Source organism: Cavenderia fasciculata, assembly GCF_000203815.1.
Source record: "Cavenderia fasciculata unplaced genomic scaffold Scf_EU5ZYIE01EUG8B-5, whole genome shotgun sequence".
NCBI classification, from domain to species: Eukaryota; Evosea; class Eumycetozoa; order Acytosteliales; family Cavenderiaceae; genus Cavenderia; species Cavenderia fasciculata.
Genome location: NW_004457642.1, coordinates 378,407 through 394,083, shown reverse-complemented (window position 1 = coordinate 394,083; position 15,677 = coordinate 378,407). Strand labels below are relative to the sequence as shown.

The 15,677-nt window shown below is 32.5% G+C and overlaps 5 protein-coding genes across 5 annotated transcripts; 4 read left to right on the top strand and 1 right to left on the bottom strand.

Annotated features, from left to right (window-relative positions):
• Positions 1 to 17: 17 nt before the first annotated feature.
• On the top strand, positions 18 to 4,384 carry DFA_09609 (uncharacterized protein; the record flags this gene model as incomplete). The annotated part of the gene is made up of 13 exons (XM_004352211.1): positions 18 to 117; positions 181 to 205; positions 385 to 429; positions 528 to 977; positions 1,036 to 1,107; positions 1,189 to 1,461; positions 1,680 to 1,720; positions 1,932 to 1,991; positions 2,072 to 2,698; positions 2,765 to 3,016; positions 3,055 to 3,291; positions 3,376 to 4,247; positions 4,343 to 4,384. The coding sequence occupies 13 exons, from the start codon at positions 18 to 20 to the stop codon at positions 4,382 to 4,384; spliced, it is 3,096 nt and encodes a 1,031-aa protein (XP_004352263.1).
• A 215-nt stretch (positions 4,385 to 4,599) lies between these two features.
• DFA_09608 (uncharacterized protein) lies at positions 4,600 to 5,058 on the top strand (the record flags this gene model as incomplete). Its single annotated transcript, XM_004352210.1, has 1 exon — positions 4,600 to 5,058. The coding sequence occupies one exon, from the start codon at positions 4,600 to 4,602 to the stop codon at positions 5,056 to 5,058; it is 459 nt and encodes a 152-aa protein (XP_004352262.1).
• Positions 5,059 to 5,793: 735 nt separating this feature from the next.
• On the top strand, positions 5,794 to 12,905 carry DFA_09607 (uncharacterized protein; the record flags this gene model as incomplete). The annotated part of the gene is made up of 15 exons (XM_004352209.1): positions 5,794 to 5,911; positions 5,982 to 6,105; positions 6,190 to 6,717; positions 6,821 to 6,982; positions 7,074 to 7,124; positions 7,191 to 7,498; positions 7,586 to 8,455; positions 8,521 to 8,994; positions 9,069 to 9,989; positions 10,171 to 10,195; positions 10,319 to 10,628; positions 10,730 to 10,927; positions 11,012 to 11,319; positions 11,397 to 12,285; positions 12,363 to 12,905. 15 exons carry the CDS (start codon positions 5,794 to 5,796, stop codon positions 12,903 to 12,905), a joined length of 5,829 nt encoding a protein of 1,942 aa, XP_004352261.1.
• Positions 12,906 to 13,578: 673 nt separating this feature from the next.
• On the bottom strand, positions 13,579 to 13,946 carry DFA_09606 (uncharacterized protein; the record flags this gene model as incomplete). The annotated part of the gene is made up of 2 exons (XM_004352208.1): positions 13,579 to 13,634; positions 13,736 to 13,946. 2 exons carry the CDS (start codon positions 13,944 to 13,946, stop codon positions 13,579 to 13,581), a joined length of 267 nt encoding a protein of 88 aa, XP_004352260.1.
• A 179-nt stretch (positions 13,947 to 14,125) lies between these two features.
• DFA_09605 (uncharacterized protein) lies at positions 14,126 to 15,484 on the top strand (the record flags this gene model as incomplete). Its single annotated transcript, XM_004352207.1, has 2 exons — positions 14,126 to 14,151; positions 15,301 to 15,484. 2 exons carry the CDS (start codon positions 14,126 to 14,128, stop codon positions 15,482 to 15,484), a joined length of 210 nt encoding a protein of 69 aa, XP_004352259.1.
• Between the last annotated feature and the right edge of the window lie 193 nt (positions 15,485 to 15,677).

Genomic DNA, 15,677 nt, shown 5'->3' with positions numbered 1-15,677 from the left:
TAGAGAGTCTTTAGAGAATGATAAAGTGTAGTGTTTTGTCAGTATTATTATTGAAAGTACTACTACTAACAATCTTTGTTTACTCAAGTAACAGTCAGTCCCTAACACAACCAGAGAGTATGTAGAGTGAAGAGACATATTATAATACCTACTTACTTTTCTTCGTTTCAATACCAATAGTTGACTCTGTTTTATTTTTTATAAAGTAAATATTTATAAAAGAAAAAGAAAAATAAGTATTGGTGGTGTGATGATCATACTCATTGTGCAAAAATATTATAATTACTAATTTAACTGAAATATTTGTTTGTTTGTTTGTTGTAGACAGTATGGTCAACCGATAATACAACCCGATGCAATCTGTAGTACTACATATATATTTAGATGCGATAATCAGACCTCTGATGGACAGTTTCATGTTAGAGTAATGTAAAGTAGCAAATGAAAGAAAGCATTATTCGATGAATGAATTTCAATATTAATAGACCCATCTATATTTAAATCAAATTTAGATATCTATCTATTAGTACGTATTTAGATGTTGGTACTCCAAACCCCGATATCACACTCTATCTACCTTCTTTGGAATTAGTCACGATTGGTTTTCTTCAAGCGGTACAAGTAGCGAATCAATCAATCAACATTTTAAAGTATCTCTCAACGGTGAAGTCCCTTGTCAATGTTGAAATAGTAAAAGACCCCTCGTTTACATACATCCCCAATGAATTTACGAATATGGCGAACCTCGATCGTTTGATACTGATCAACAACGGTATTAAAACAGTTCCTCTCTCTATACTCACAAATATGCCAAAACTTTCAATGCTGCATATCAACGAGCCCATTGAATCTGTTTCTATCCCTTCCTCTCGACTTGGTCTTCCATTACTCTCAGCCATTCATTTTAGATTAAATCTAACCAACAACCCTTACAGTATCACCCTTTCTTCTCAAACATTTCCATCATTATCATCAGTGTATGTATAAATAATTGTAACAACAACATCTTTTTTAACATATCCCTCTCTTGTATAGGACATTTATTTTGGATCAAGGTTCCAATTTTACTTTATTCCATGATTTTAAGGATAATAACACAAAATCAATGTAAATAGCTTATACTTCTCTTTTGGTGATGTAGATGAAAAGCAAACTAACTAACTAACCTTTTGTTTACTAAAAAAAAAGTACATGTACAGGTGTTGGTGCACAATGTAACTTGGTTTTGACAAGTGCATCTTTTTTAACACTCATGTATGTAGTTATGTATATAAATAATATTTTTTTTTTGTCTCATGATGATACTTATACTATCGTGATCTACTCTAGAAAAGTTACAGGAACCATTTCACCATTTCCAATGAATAATACTTTTTATACAGATTTGAAAACTTTAACAATGAACGACTGTAATTTAAAAAAATTTCCATTTCAATCTTATCCATCTTCCTTGCAGGTTTTGTAAGTACCAATTATTTTAATATAAATAATTATTATAAACTAATATATTTCATTTTCGAAAAAAAAAAAAGACAAATAGGAAACAACCAAATTGATATTGTACCATCTATTCCAGTCCCCGCGGGTCTAACCAATTTTGATGTAACGAATAATTCAATTGTAAATTTTGATCATGACGCTATCTTTTCAAACAATAGAGGGTTATCATTATATCTTAGTAATAATCTTGGTTTTGCCGGACCAATCACCGACTCGTATTGTAAGCATAGTCTTCGAGTATTAAATACATCTGTCAGTGCTCTGGCAGACTGCTTTTGGTGCTACTACAACTCTACCAATCAAAACATTGAAACCAATCTACCATTAAACCCTAATTTTGTTTGTAATTGTATGTAAATCACCATGGTGATCCACAAAGATAATAATTAATTTTGAATATTAATTTATTTATTATTTATTTTACTATATAGTTACGGTTGATCAAGCTTCACAAATATTTGCAACCAATCAATCAAGATTTACAATTACAGGTATTTATATTTTCATTTCATCAAGAGAGGAAGATGGATCTTTCGACAGTATTATTAATTTTCAAATTTATCATAATTAGGTAATAATATTGGATGGGGTCAGTTACAATCAGGAAATACGTATGGTTTGACTCGTATCATTGCCAACAAAGAGATGATCGTTACTTTTGCTCCGACTCCAAAAGTTTTGACCAACTATACATTGACACTAGCAACATTTGCAGGAGCACCCAGTATCAATATCTCAGCCATTGACTCTGGGTTTATTTTCAGGTCGGTTAGAGCAGTACAATCGATTCCATACACAACCATCACAATCGAGTTGAAAACTTTCAACGATCTTTTGGCACACAATGTGACAGTGGATGGTGTGACTAACTGTAACGTGTTGTTATGGACCTCGACAACATATAATTGTTCTGTGTATCCCCAAACACAAGGTATCCATCAAGTCAAGTTTTTCAATGACTACTCGTCGCTGTCCTATGGATTAGACTTTACATTTGCCTATCCAATCGTCAATAATGTCCACCCTATCATCATTCACCCACAAAGCATAGTTACCATGACCGGCAACTTTGGACCAAATTTAAACTCGCCATCGGTAACGCTTAAAAACGGTATTGACCAAGACTCACCATGTACCATACAATCAATTACACCAACCACAATTGTTTGTAAAGTCGATCAGATGGAACAACCAACTAGTATATTTGTTTCGGTTGATAATTACACAACAACCTATCAAATATCACCACAACATATTTGTCAAGAGTCTACCAATTATTGTTATGGTAACGGTCAATGTAATGCAACTGGTCAATGCATTTGTAATAGTAATGCTTATTATAATGATTGTTCAAAACCATATCCAATCATTTCATCTGCCAGTTATAATGCAACAAATAACAAAATAATTAGTTTAAATGGTGATTTTGGACCGTACGGACAATCAAACTTATCAATTAAAATTAATAATACTTTGGATTGTACTGTTAATTCAACATCCCAACAGTTAATCATTTGTGAATTGGAGAAACACCAAATTATGGATTATCATCAGTTCAATTACAACTTGATTCTTTGGATACAAATGCAAAGGATATATTATATCTTAGACAACCTGATAATGGAGGTAATAATGGTACAACAACAACATCTACAGGAGGATCAACAGATACACCACAACAACAATGTGAAAAACAAACATCAAATTGTTATGGTCATGGTGTTTGTGATATAAATGGAATATGTCAATGTGATAAGGATTTCAACCCAGTTGATAATTGTTTTACAAAGTGTATGCTATCTAAAAAAAAAACAATTAAATATTTAATTAAAAAGTAATATTAATTAATTTATTTTTATTTAATTTAATATTTAGTTATAAATACAACGATTACACCAAATACAACATCACCAACAGTATCATTTGATATTGATGGAATTGATTTCCAATTTGAAGTTGCATCCATTCAAGAATTGGATTTGGACAGTAATATTATTAAAGAATTATTTATTTCAAATTATACTTGGATTGTGAATGCATCAACCAATAATATTACAACTATTGTTGATTATCAATTAAATACAACCCTTCCTTCCATTCCACTTACCAACTCTTCAACAGACATTAATAATATCCTATTCCAATCAGTTAGTGTACTATCAACGATATCATTCTCTTCGAAACCAAGAGATATTCAATTCGGAGATCAACAACTTCACATCAATGCCAACTCGATTAAACTATCAGTCAATGTTACAAATTGGCAATATTCATCCAACTTGGCAACACTCAGAGTTGTATTTAGAACCATCATCATCAACAATCAAACAGTCGAATACGATTGTAACGACAAGCAAATTGAACCAATAACATATGATTCATTGTCATCACTGCAATACCTCAGAGTAATCAAAGATGATATTCAATTCAATGGTCGATTTATTGATGTTGCATTGTCAGATGGTCGACCAACCTATTCACAAACACAACTCATTTCATTGACACAATCAACTAGTAATGATGAACAATCGATTGCATTGATTGGTATCAACTTGCCTCAATGTCAATCATGTGTTCTCGATCCTGATTTCTCGCCATTATTAATTGACAAGAGTAATGATAGTGGATGCGAGAAATCAAATACATGGAGAATCGTTGTTGGATGTGTTGTTGGTGGAGCTGGTGCCATAGCCATTGCAACTGCATCTATCATTACTTACAATAAGATCAAAAAGAGAAATGCTAATGTAAAGCACATGCAAAATAAATTGAAGAACTTTTCATAGTGGACATGTCGCATGATCAAGTTCCAAATAAAGAATAAAAGAGTCTTTTATTACAGATATCTCGAGCAAACAGATACATTTGTAAAATAACTTGTTAACCCCTCCATCTTGATTGGAAAATTTAATTTAAATAAATTCCTCTGTGCAGACATGTTTGTAATTTGTCCAAGATGTTGGGGGGGATTCCTCAAACAGCACACCTCATAAGTTCAATTGAACCGATAACCATAAACTATTTATTGAACATGTTGTGGTTGCTTAATGTCATTGCAATCAATCAAGTACTTTACTTTATCTCTTTATATAAATAATAATGTCTCAACCAAATACTCTTCATACCCAAATCTTTTCTCATGAATCACGTGGTCGTCGTTCCCACCCCTATGTAGCCATCCAAGCTGTTGGAAGCTGGAAGTATCTCTCTGTTCAAGGAACCACTCTGCCATGGGAATCGGGAGCCAAGATCGTAAAGTGTGATGCTGCCAAGATTGACCTTCAAGAAAAGTTCCAGTTGCACGAGACTGACAATGTCCACATTGCCCTCGAAGACAGCAGACGTAACTTTATCAGTGTCAATCCAAGCGGTGCTGCTTCGGGATCTGGCAACATCCAATCATGGGAAAGATTCAAGCTCATCCCTGTCAATGGCATTAACAATGCTATCAACGACTACTACATCTTGACTGTACATGGTACTTACTTGGCAGAAGCTGGAGGTGCTCTCACTGTCACTGCTCAACCAACAACTGTATTTAGAATCCTTGACCTTTAAATAATGGTCAAATTTAATTTAAATTTAATTTAAATAAACACTACTACTCTGGTACCACTACCACTTCCACTACTATCTTTGCATGTATTATAATAATGGTAATGATAATCACCACCCTTTATTACCTCTCCCAAAACAAAACATTAGGTCGAGTACTAAAATAAGAAATAAATAATAAATCAAATTAAATCAAGGTGCGAAATTCTAAAGTGAGGATAAGCATGACTTCTAAATCGAGAGCTAATACGCTTAGATGTTTGCAAATAATCGATCTTGGTTAGATTTGATGCATAGATATTCGAAAATATTATTAACAATAATATCTTCTGGGACAGATATTCTTTTTTTCGCAAGATTCTCAAACCAAGCAATGTTGTTGTCAACGAACCGTGGTGAAGAAGGCAGATCGGCCCTTGCTGCTCTATCGATAGGCCTAGCTTTGCATAGCGTGTACAAGAGTTTGACCAGAGTTCTTCCTAGGAAATCAACCAATGCTCTTGTTAAGGGAGGATCCCCACGTACATTACTTGTGCGCACAACCCAATACTTTCTTACTCTTCATTCTTTTTTATATACTATTAATAGTTTATAACTGTGTATCATTATCTCTAGATATCTATATTTTATATATTTATAAATATCTTTGTATTATTATTATCCATTCATCTCTTTCACCCACCACCATTCATCGATCGAATCACTCATAGTATTAATATCAGAATTCGAATGATTACAATGGGGTGTTTTTCAACGCCTTTAAAATCCTCTTTCTCTGCTGTTGTATTATTACTATTTTTATTGTTCACTTTAATACCACAACAAACCAGATCACAATCTTTACCAATTGATGAATGTAAGTAATAGTAAATATAATCCATGTATTTATTTATTTATTTATTTAATTATTATAATTATAATTGTAGTAAGAAGTGCAATCTTTTTAATCAGACAGTTCCAACTTAATATTGGGCAAGACCAAACCAGTGTTTGTTCCTCCACGGTATTCTCGTGTGTTGTCATTGACATTGATGCTCATATTACTGAAATGTATGTTGTATTATTAAATATATATATCCATATACTAACAATACCCTCCCTACTACTATCCTACTACTATATATTTATATTTAGATCATTAGTTGGATCAACATTTACAGGTGGAGGATTACCAGATACAAATCTAGTTAGATTGGATTTCCCTAAATTGAATGTACTAGAAATCAGACAAGTTGTTGAAGTGGCAGATAATTCAATCAATCTATTGAACCTTGTTAGAGATTTGCCTCTGCTTCAAAGTATTATCATCAATGGTTATCCACAACTCACATCGGTGCCTGTTGGATTCCCAATCAATTTGACTGCCTTACAAAGTATAGACTTGAATTACAACGGTATTACAAGTATTCCGGGATTCTTTAATAATACAGTTGCATCATTCATCTCTGTTCTTAATCCACTCGTCGATATTTCAATTGATGATACTTTAAACCTACCCAATTTAAATATACTTTCAATCAAGTATAAAGCCGCATCATTGTCATCTCCAAAGACATTTAATCTAAAGTCTAATTCATTTCCACAACTTTCTGGGTTTAGTATCGTACTTGAAAATGAAACTATTGTCACCATCAATTATGAAATTGGTGTTACTAAATCAATGTTTGTATTCCCCCCAAATCACAACAATTAACCCTTAATATATATATATATTTGACCATTATTTTATTAATTAATTTATTATTTTTATCAATATATAATTTAGATATTGTACAACTTGGATGCCTGTAGAGAGATACAATTCATTATGTCATTTACAAATTAAAAATACTAGTAGTCTTGTAACACTTGATCTTAGTGGTACCCTACCAACCTCTACCTTGTCACCCGTAATCAATTCTATAAATTATCCTGCTCTTGTTAATTTGTATGTATACCAACAACAACAATAATATTAAATACGATTATTTCAATAATTAATTAATATTCCTTCCTTTAAAAAGAAATCTACCATATAGAGGATATACTTCATTTCCATTATCACAATTCCCACCAAATTTGACAAATATGTAAGTACACATTTGGTAGTCTATTAAATTTATCCATTTTACTAATATTTAATTCATTACTTTAAGTCAATTAAAAGGTAATTATATTAATTTTATAGGTGTTACTATGCCACCACAAGTTAAATCATTGGATTTGAGTTTCAATCAACTTGTCAATATCGATTTTGGAACTATATTTGCAAATTCTGTTTGGTTGGATTTAAATGTTGCATCCAATCTTGGTCTTGTCACACCCGTTCCAGTGTCCATGTGCAAGAATACAATTCATATTGAAAATACTGCCATTCCAACTGTACCAGACTGTTTTTGGTGTAATTATAATATGACTGCCTGGTTCTCTACTAGTTTACCATACCCTTCTACTTTTGCTTGTGGTATGTATCTATTTATAGATACAATATACAATATAATTATTTTATTTATATTCTTCTTACTAATTTATTTATTTATTTATTTGTTAGATTTTAAATTTCTTCCAAATATTATCTATACAATTAATGGACAAGGTATATTGAAAGGAACGAATATTGGGTATGGTGGATACGGTGGTTTATCGATGGCTACCACTCCAAACTCTATCATTCCACTTAATATTACTAGACCTGCTTGGTCGCCAATACCCTATTCCTTCTTTCTAAACCCACTTGAAAAATGGAGTGCAAACGTTCAAATCACCGATGTCACCATTGATTTCATATCACCACCCGTTTTATTTTCACAACGCGCCTATAATTTGTGGATTGATATGCAAATCATCCAGAATGATAATTTCACCAGTGAGGCAAGACTCACTTCCCAACTAACTGGAAAGGTTACTATGTGCTCATTTTCAATGAGCGATGGTACAAGATTAATATTGGAAACGATTGGAACACTGCAAAACGGACCACACATTTTAAATATATCTAACCCCCTTACCTATGATACAGCACAATTTAACTTTACACAAGCCTATCCAATCATATCAAATGTGTCACCCAATTATTTGGTCTATGGAACCTCTATCACTATCAACGGTGAGTTTGGTACTGCTCCACGAACATTTGACTCGATCCTCATACAGAATAGTACCTATTCCGTGCCATGTACCTATATGGGTATATTCAACAACAATCTTTTACAATGTACATTGTATGCATACGCACCACTAGGTGTAACCTATATGAATGTCACCGAGAATGGGTATTGGACAACTTACGCATACTCTTACACCACCCCACAAAGTCAATGTAACCTTGAAACCAACAGGTGTTCGGGAAATGGTTATTGTAATGAAACTGGTCAATGTCTATGTAATAATGATGGTGGATATTATAATAATTGTTCAAAGCGTATGTAATCAAACAAAGTATATCCAAACATTATTTAAATAATATTAATATTTTTTGATTTACAGCATATCCTGTAATTGGGTCGGGAGAATATAACTTGAATCAAACTAGAAATATTTCATTGTACGGTGATTTTGGACCTTTTGGACAATCGAATCTGTCGATCAAGGTGAATAATACATTTGATTGCTCGGTGGTTGATAAATCGCAACAAGTCATTCACTGTCAATTATCGAATCAACCAAATTATGGACTGTCGTCTGTTCAATTACTAGTCGATGGCGAAAATACAAATGTTAGAAATATCTTACAACTACGTCAACCAAATCCAAATAATAATAATGGCGGAACTACGACTACGAACCCAATATCAACAACTACAACCACAACAACTACTACATCTGGATCTTCAACAGATACACCACAACAATTATGTATTCAACAAACATCAAATTGTTATGGTCATGGCACTTGTGATGTATATGGTATTTGCCAATGTGACAAGGATTATAATCAAGATGATGAATGTTTTACAAAGTGTATGTTTGAATCAAAAATAATAATAATCATTTCAAGAAATACTAATACTCAATAATTTGATTTTAATGTTTAGTTATAAATACAACGATTACACCAAATACAACAGACCCAACAGTATCATTTGATATTGATGGAATTGATTTCCAATTTGAAATTGTGTCTATTCAAGAATTGGATTTAAATGGTGATGTTGTTAATAACAAGGAGTTATTGATATCTGATTATACTTGGATTGTGAATGCATCAACCAATAATATTACAACTGTAGTTGATTATCAATTAAATACAACTTTGGCCAACCCAACTGGAAATGAGTCATCTCCTTCATTTGACTACTTCCAATCAGTTAGTGTATTATCAACGATATCATTCTCAACACAACCAAGAGATATTCAATTTGGAGATCAACTATTACACATCAATCCAAACTCTATAAAACTGGCAATTAATATTACAAATTGGCAATACTCTTCAAATTTAGCAACACTCAGAGTTGTATTTAGAACTGTCATTATCAACAACCAAACAGTCCAATATGATTGCAATGAAAAAGAGATTGATCCACTGTCATATGATTCATTGTCATCATTGCAATACCTCAGAGTGATCAAAGATGATATTCAATTCAATGGTAGATTTATTGATGTTGCACTATCAAATGGTCGACCAACCTATTCACAAACACAACTCATTTCATTGACACAGTCAACTAGCAATGTTAATGAATCGGTTGCTCTACTCGGTATCAACTTGCCTCAATGTCAATCATGTGTTCTCGATCCTGATTTCACTCCACTGCTCATTGACAAGGGAACAGGTGGTAATGACAAGTGTGGTGGAGGCGGTAGTGCCCAATCGACAGCTTGGCGTATCGCAGTTGGTGTGGTAGTTGGTGGTATCGCTGCCATCGCTTTAGCCACTGCATCGATCATCTACTACAAAAAGAAGAAACTAAACAGGCTATACGATAAAAAGGTTGCAAACAAATTAAAGAGTATTGACTCAAACTAAAGCTAAAGATAACAAACAATAAATAAAATAAATAACAAATAATAACAACTCAGCGACGAACTGAATGAAAACTCACCGATTTCACGGTCATCGCGCGAGGTCGTGTCTTTGTCATTTTATGAATATGGGATTTTTTCAAGATTTCTCACTTTTTATCTCTTTAGAGGGGTACCCCTCATTCATCTCAAAGTTAGTTTAGTTCTTTTATTTGTTATCAAATATACTTTGTATATTTAGTATTACTATTATTTATTTATTATATATTTTAGTAGAAAGGTATTTTTAGATGAAACTATGCACAAATTGTAATAGTAGTGAATATGTTGAAAAAGATCTTCAAGAAGGAGTATTGGTGTGCACGCAATGTGGTACGTTGCTCGAACCAGATGCTACATTAACCAATGAAGACTTGTTTGGTACGTCGATAGTATACAAAGACCATTCTTTACAGAGTGGTATACCAGGAGGTACCAATCCATCTTCAAGAGCATTTAAAAAGAGAAGTTATCATACCTATTCAAAGGGTAGTAGTGGTAACGGTAACGGTAGTAATGGTTGTACTAATCGTAATGGTAAAGCTACCTCTTCAGCTCCAAATGTTACAAATGAAATGTCAAATCATGTATGTTATATGTCATTGATATAAATATAAATATCTATATCTACATATATATACATATATCTTCACTTGTACTCATATATTTATTCAAATTAATAATTTAGATGATAACACAAATAGATGCAATTAGTGAAACATTGGGATTTAATACAGGGTTGAAACAAGAGTTGTTTACACTATGTACATTTACTATTAGAAAGTTACCTAATCTAAAGTTTATGAGAACTAGATTAATCGTAGCTGCCATTGCAAATATTATCATTAAACAAAATAAGAAACCAATTAGTTTATTGGAAATATCTGTATGTCAAATAGATATAGAGATAGAGATAGATTAGATAGATAGAGATATATAACTTATATATATATTTATTTTTTTGTTTTAGACAAAAGTAGGAGTAGAATTTTATGCATTGGGAAAAATAACAAGACATATTATAAAGGATATGGAGATTGAAGTGACAACGACAGACTCTGATATACATATTTTCATTGACAGAGTATTCAGTCGATTCAATGAATCCTATGCAGGAGACCAACTTAAAAGTCTAAAGAAACTAACCGTAGAGATTATTCACTTTCTATCACTCAATCATGTCATTGAAGGTCGTCATCCTCCTACAATGGTTTGTTGTTCTGTTTATCTATCAATGAAAACTTTAGAATCAAAAACTAAAATACCTCCTGACCTAAAGTATGTAAATTTAAAATAATAATACAACAACATCATATATTAATTAATTTATTTGTGTTTATTTTGTTTGGTTTTAGTAAATTAATAGAAATATTATCAATTAAAAGTACGGCAGGATTTACAAAAAGAATTAAAGAGATTGAACAATTGTTGATCAATTATTCAAAACAACAAACTCAAACTTCGATTTTAAAATCAATGACTATCAATGTAAAGAATCTTCCTCATTATACTTCATTTATCGTAAATGATTGTCTAATGAATTGTCAATCAAGAATTAATGATGAAGATGATCTTTTATATGAAGATGGTGATTTAGTAATTGAAAATAATAATAATAATAATGGTCAAGATAATGGTAGTCTATCATCTGCATCATCTGGTGAAGAAGAAGAAGAATCTGATCATTCACCACAACAACAACAACAAGAAACTATTACTAGTACAACAACAACAAATAGTACTCCACCCTCAACCACAACAACAACCACATCAATTATTGTATATAATGAACCAAATGAAGTGGAACCAACATTAGAATCAACAAAAAAAAAGAAAAGGATAAGAAAACCAAAGAAACCAGGTAGAGCACCAAATTTCAAAGACTATCTATCAATGTGTGATCTAATTGGATGTCCACCATCATTTATAAACACCTCTTACAAGGAAATGCGCAGACGATTAAATGTAATTGGCGCCAAGCAAAGGCTCATCACTGTCATGTCTCCCGATCAATTGCCAGCCAACATTTCAGTAACTGCCGATGATTTGGAATTCCTCAAGAAATACCAAATCTTTAGCAACTCTAATCCAAATGTTGGAAAACAATCACTCATGCAACTTCATCAACACCTTACCAATGTTGAAAATCTCCCTTCTCCTGCTATCTCTATGATGGATATGGATAATTTTGATCTGGAATCTTATATTCCAAATTCTTCAAATATTTATGAAACTTTATTATTAGTAAGTAAACAAGAAACAAATCAAAACAAACTATAAAATATATTAACTTTTTTATTTATTTATTTATTTTTTTTTAGAATAATATAAGTGAAAAAAGAATTATAGAAGGTGTATTTGATTTATCAGAGATTGAATCGAAAAAGATTTTATCAACTCATCCAAATCTATCAAGTACAGAATTATCTGAACATGATATGTCCAATAGTGAAATGTCATCATATCTTCGTACTAGTTCAGAAAAACTACGTTTGCAAATGATTCTTAGTACTTTGGATAATAATAATAATAATGATGATGATGATTCTAGTTCTCCATCTCCATCACCAAGAAAATTATTACCTCCTCCTCTTCCTCCCTCAACTCCACTATCACCAAAACCAAAGCAACCACTACTACGACTAAAAGATAATAACCAAAAACAAGAACAAGAAGAGCAAGTAGTTGAAAAGTTAAAGAAAGAAACTCAAAAAGAGGATATTAAGGTCATCGATGAAGATGAAGACCAAGATGATGAAGATGAAGAAGATGAAGATAGCGAAGATGATAAAGCAGACAATGATGATAATTGTCGTAGTTTATATAGTCATAATGGCACTTATGAAGATGACGATGATTATTAAATGTAATATATATTACCACCACAACCACCTATTTAATAAATAATAATTAATTTCCATTATTTATAAATGTACATTTTAAACTATCTAGTTCAAGTCAAGTACCCAAAGTACTTGGACTTGGTTTGTGTTTGTTTTGTTTTAAATATTTTTGGCGGCCCAAAAATAGATTTTATTGCGTAGAGGAGGAAGAATAGATATGATACAATTAATAGTTTCGTTTTTAAAAAGGGGTAAGTTGTTTGTGTTTGTTGTTGAGTGTGGTTGATAAAGTGTATGAGAATTATAGCTATAGCCAAGTGTATGGTTTGTTTCTTTGTTTGGGGAGAGGGGGAGTTCTATTCCAATCACGTATGAATGGAAAGATAGTCGACAAACAGGATAGGTAGAAGGAGAGATGGTATTCCTTCAAACGACAAATTTGAGGATTATCCACATTTCATTATTCTTAATGCTCATGTCTACCTTTTTTCCTGTTTGTCTTTGTTATTTGCTTGTGTATAGTGTTGTTATCCACAGCATAGCTATTGTTATCATCACATAACCGGTTATTGTCGTCGGTATTATAATTATCCACACACACATAATGTCATTGTTGTTGTTGTTGTTGTTGTCTTTGTCATTGTCGTTGTTGTCAGTCTCCACCCATTAAAAATAATTGTAATACAATTACGATTTACAATTTTAATAAAGAGTGCATACAGAAATACAATAAAGTAAATAATACGACATCTACGGAAAGAGAAAGAGAAGAAAGAGATAGATATTTATCAAAAAGGAGATAATTAGTTAACAATAATTGTAGTTGACAACAACAACGACAATGTACATACAACAAAAGAATCTTTCTTCACTTCTAAACATGGCAAGACCAGAGATGTTATCAAATTGCTCTTTGATATCCCAACAATTGAGGATATTCTTTTGGTAGGGAGTAGCTTTCATCTTCTTCATAATAATCTTTTCATCTTGTTCAAAGTCAAAGCTCTTTTGACTCAACATGGTAGATGGAGCAACTGCTGCGGTTTTAGTAGAGTATGACATATCTTATTATTTCTTTTCTTTTGTATTGTAATGTACGTAGTACTATGTTGGTCGTGTTGTCGTATTATTTACTTTACTTTATTATTATTACTTTACTACTAAACTTAACTCTTTTTTATTATTATTATTTGTATTGTGAGATAATATTATTTGTGTAAATTAAAAAACTAACCAATAAAATGAGTATGGACTACGCTCTCTCTCAGTAAGCAATAGGCGTGGTGAGGATTCTTTTTCCCTCCATTCTGCAGGTGTTTATTACCTTAGCAGGGGAGACGAAATAAAACCAAAAAATATCGCGGTTCAGGCGAAAAACTAGTCTTTTGTGAGGGGTAAGCTGAGGTTACACCCCCATCCCATTTTTCAAAAAATAATGAACCCCATTTTTTTTATTATCAATGAATCTTGCTTTTTGTGTCTCTCTATTGAGCCATCATAGCAACACGTTGAGTTGTGCTATGCTATGTTCACGATCAAGATCCAAAATAGATGGTTGCGGTGGTTGTATTCTTTACCTGTTTCGGGTTATAATTCTTTTATCTTCTTTTCTTTTCTTTAAAAACAAACACACAACAACAGCACAAACTATTACAGGTGACCAACTATAACCTCGACACAAACAAATATTTTCAATGTTTTTGTTATCTCGAGGATATATGAAAACATATGTTTTGTTTGTTTGGTTTGTGTTACAAGATAGAAGCAGCAGAATAGTTACAAAGAGTTGAACAAGACAAGAGAATAGAAATAGATAGAAGAAAGTAACCAGTGATAATAATGTTGCAACTTGAGAATACGCGTCAACAACAATCTTTGCAAAGAATACTTGGTTGTGTTTTAGTACTTGTACAAGAGATAGTTTATGAGAAAACCATCTTTGCATCGCCCAATAACTGTGATCAGGTTGTGTGGATTCTTGACTTAAAGAGTATGTGTTTTTTTTTGTAAAGACAAACAAAGAGAGAGGAGTAATCTTTGCATAAGAACAACATTTTCACACCTTGCCTTCTCCTCCTTTCTTTTTTTTACTCATCTTTGCAACAAGATATCTTGTCGCCTGTACTGCTGACTTGCAATGGTAAATAGATATTTGCATGTTTTCGAGAACTCTCAGCTTCCACAATCATGATATTCGAAAAAAAATCACGATTACGAATCCTAATATTAGATTTTTTTTTACGGTTTTGCAGTGATAGGCCACACCACAACAACAAGACAAACGAAAAACAATTGCATCTTTGAATGCAAACCCAGATTTGGTCATCATCGTCGCAAAACAAAAAGAAAATCGCTTAATTATTCATTATTGGATGGCTGTGAAACGCAATTGCTGTTATTGTTGATTCGCAACAAGATGGGAAGGGAGGAAGGAAGGAAGGCATCTAACGGCTTTGGACCGTTCTCCTCATCCTCGTAGCCCTCAAACCCAGTCGCCTTCTGGTTCGCCAAGGGACTGTAGTTCAACAGCCCACCCACTGCATCGTAAAGAGAGATGGGCTTTCCTACCAACAATCGTGACAATCTCACAACATCAATAATCAATTTTGTACACGCGACGAGAGCAATGCAATGATATCAATCAACCAGTCTGCGTCGTCGTTCATATTAATTGATGGTTTAAAAATATCCTCCCAATACAAACCTTACTCTAAAAAAAAAACAAAAACAAAGGAACAAACAACAAACAACAAAAGTAAGTAAGACAACGATGATGAATCATTTGATCATTTC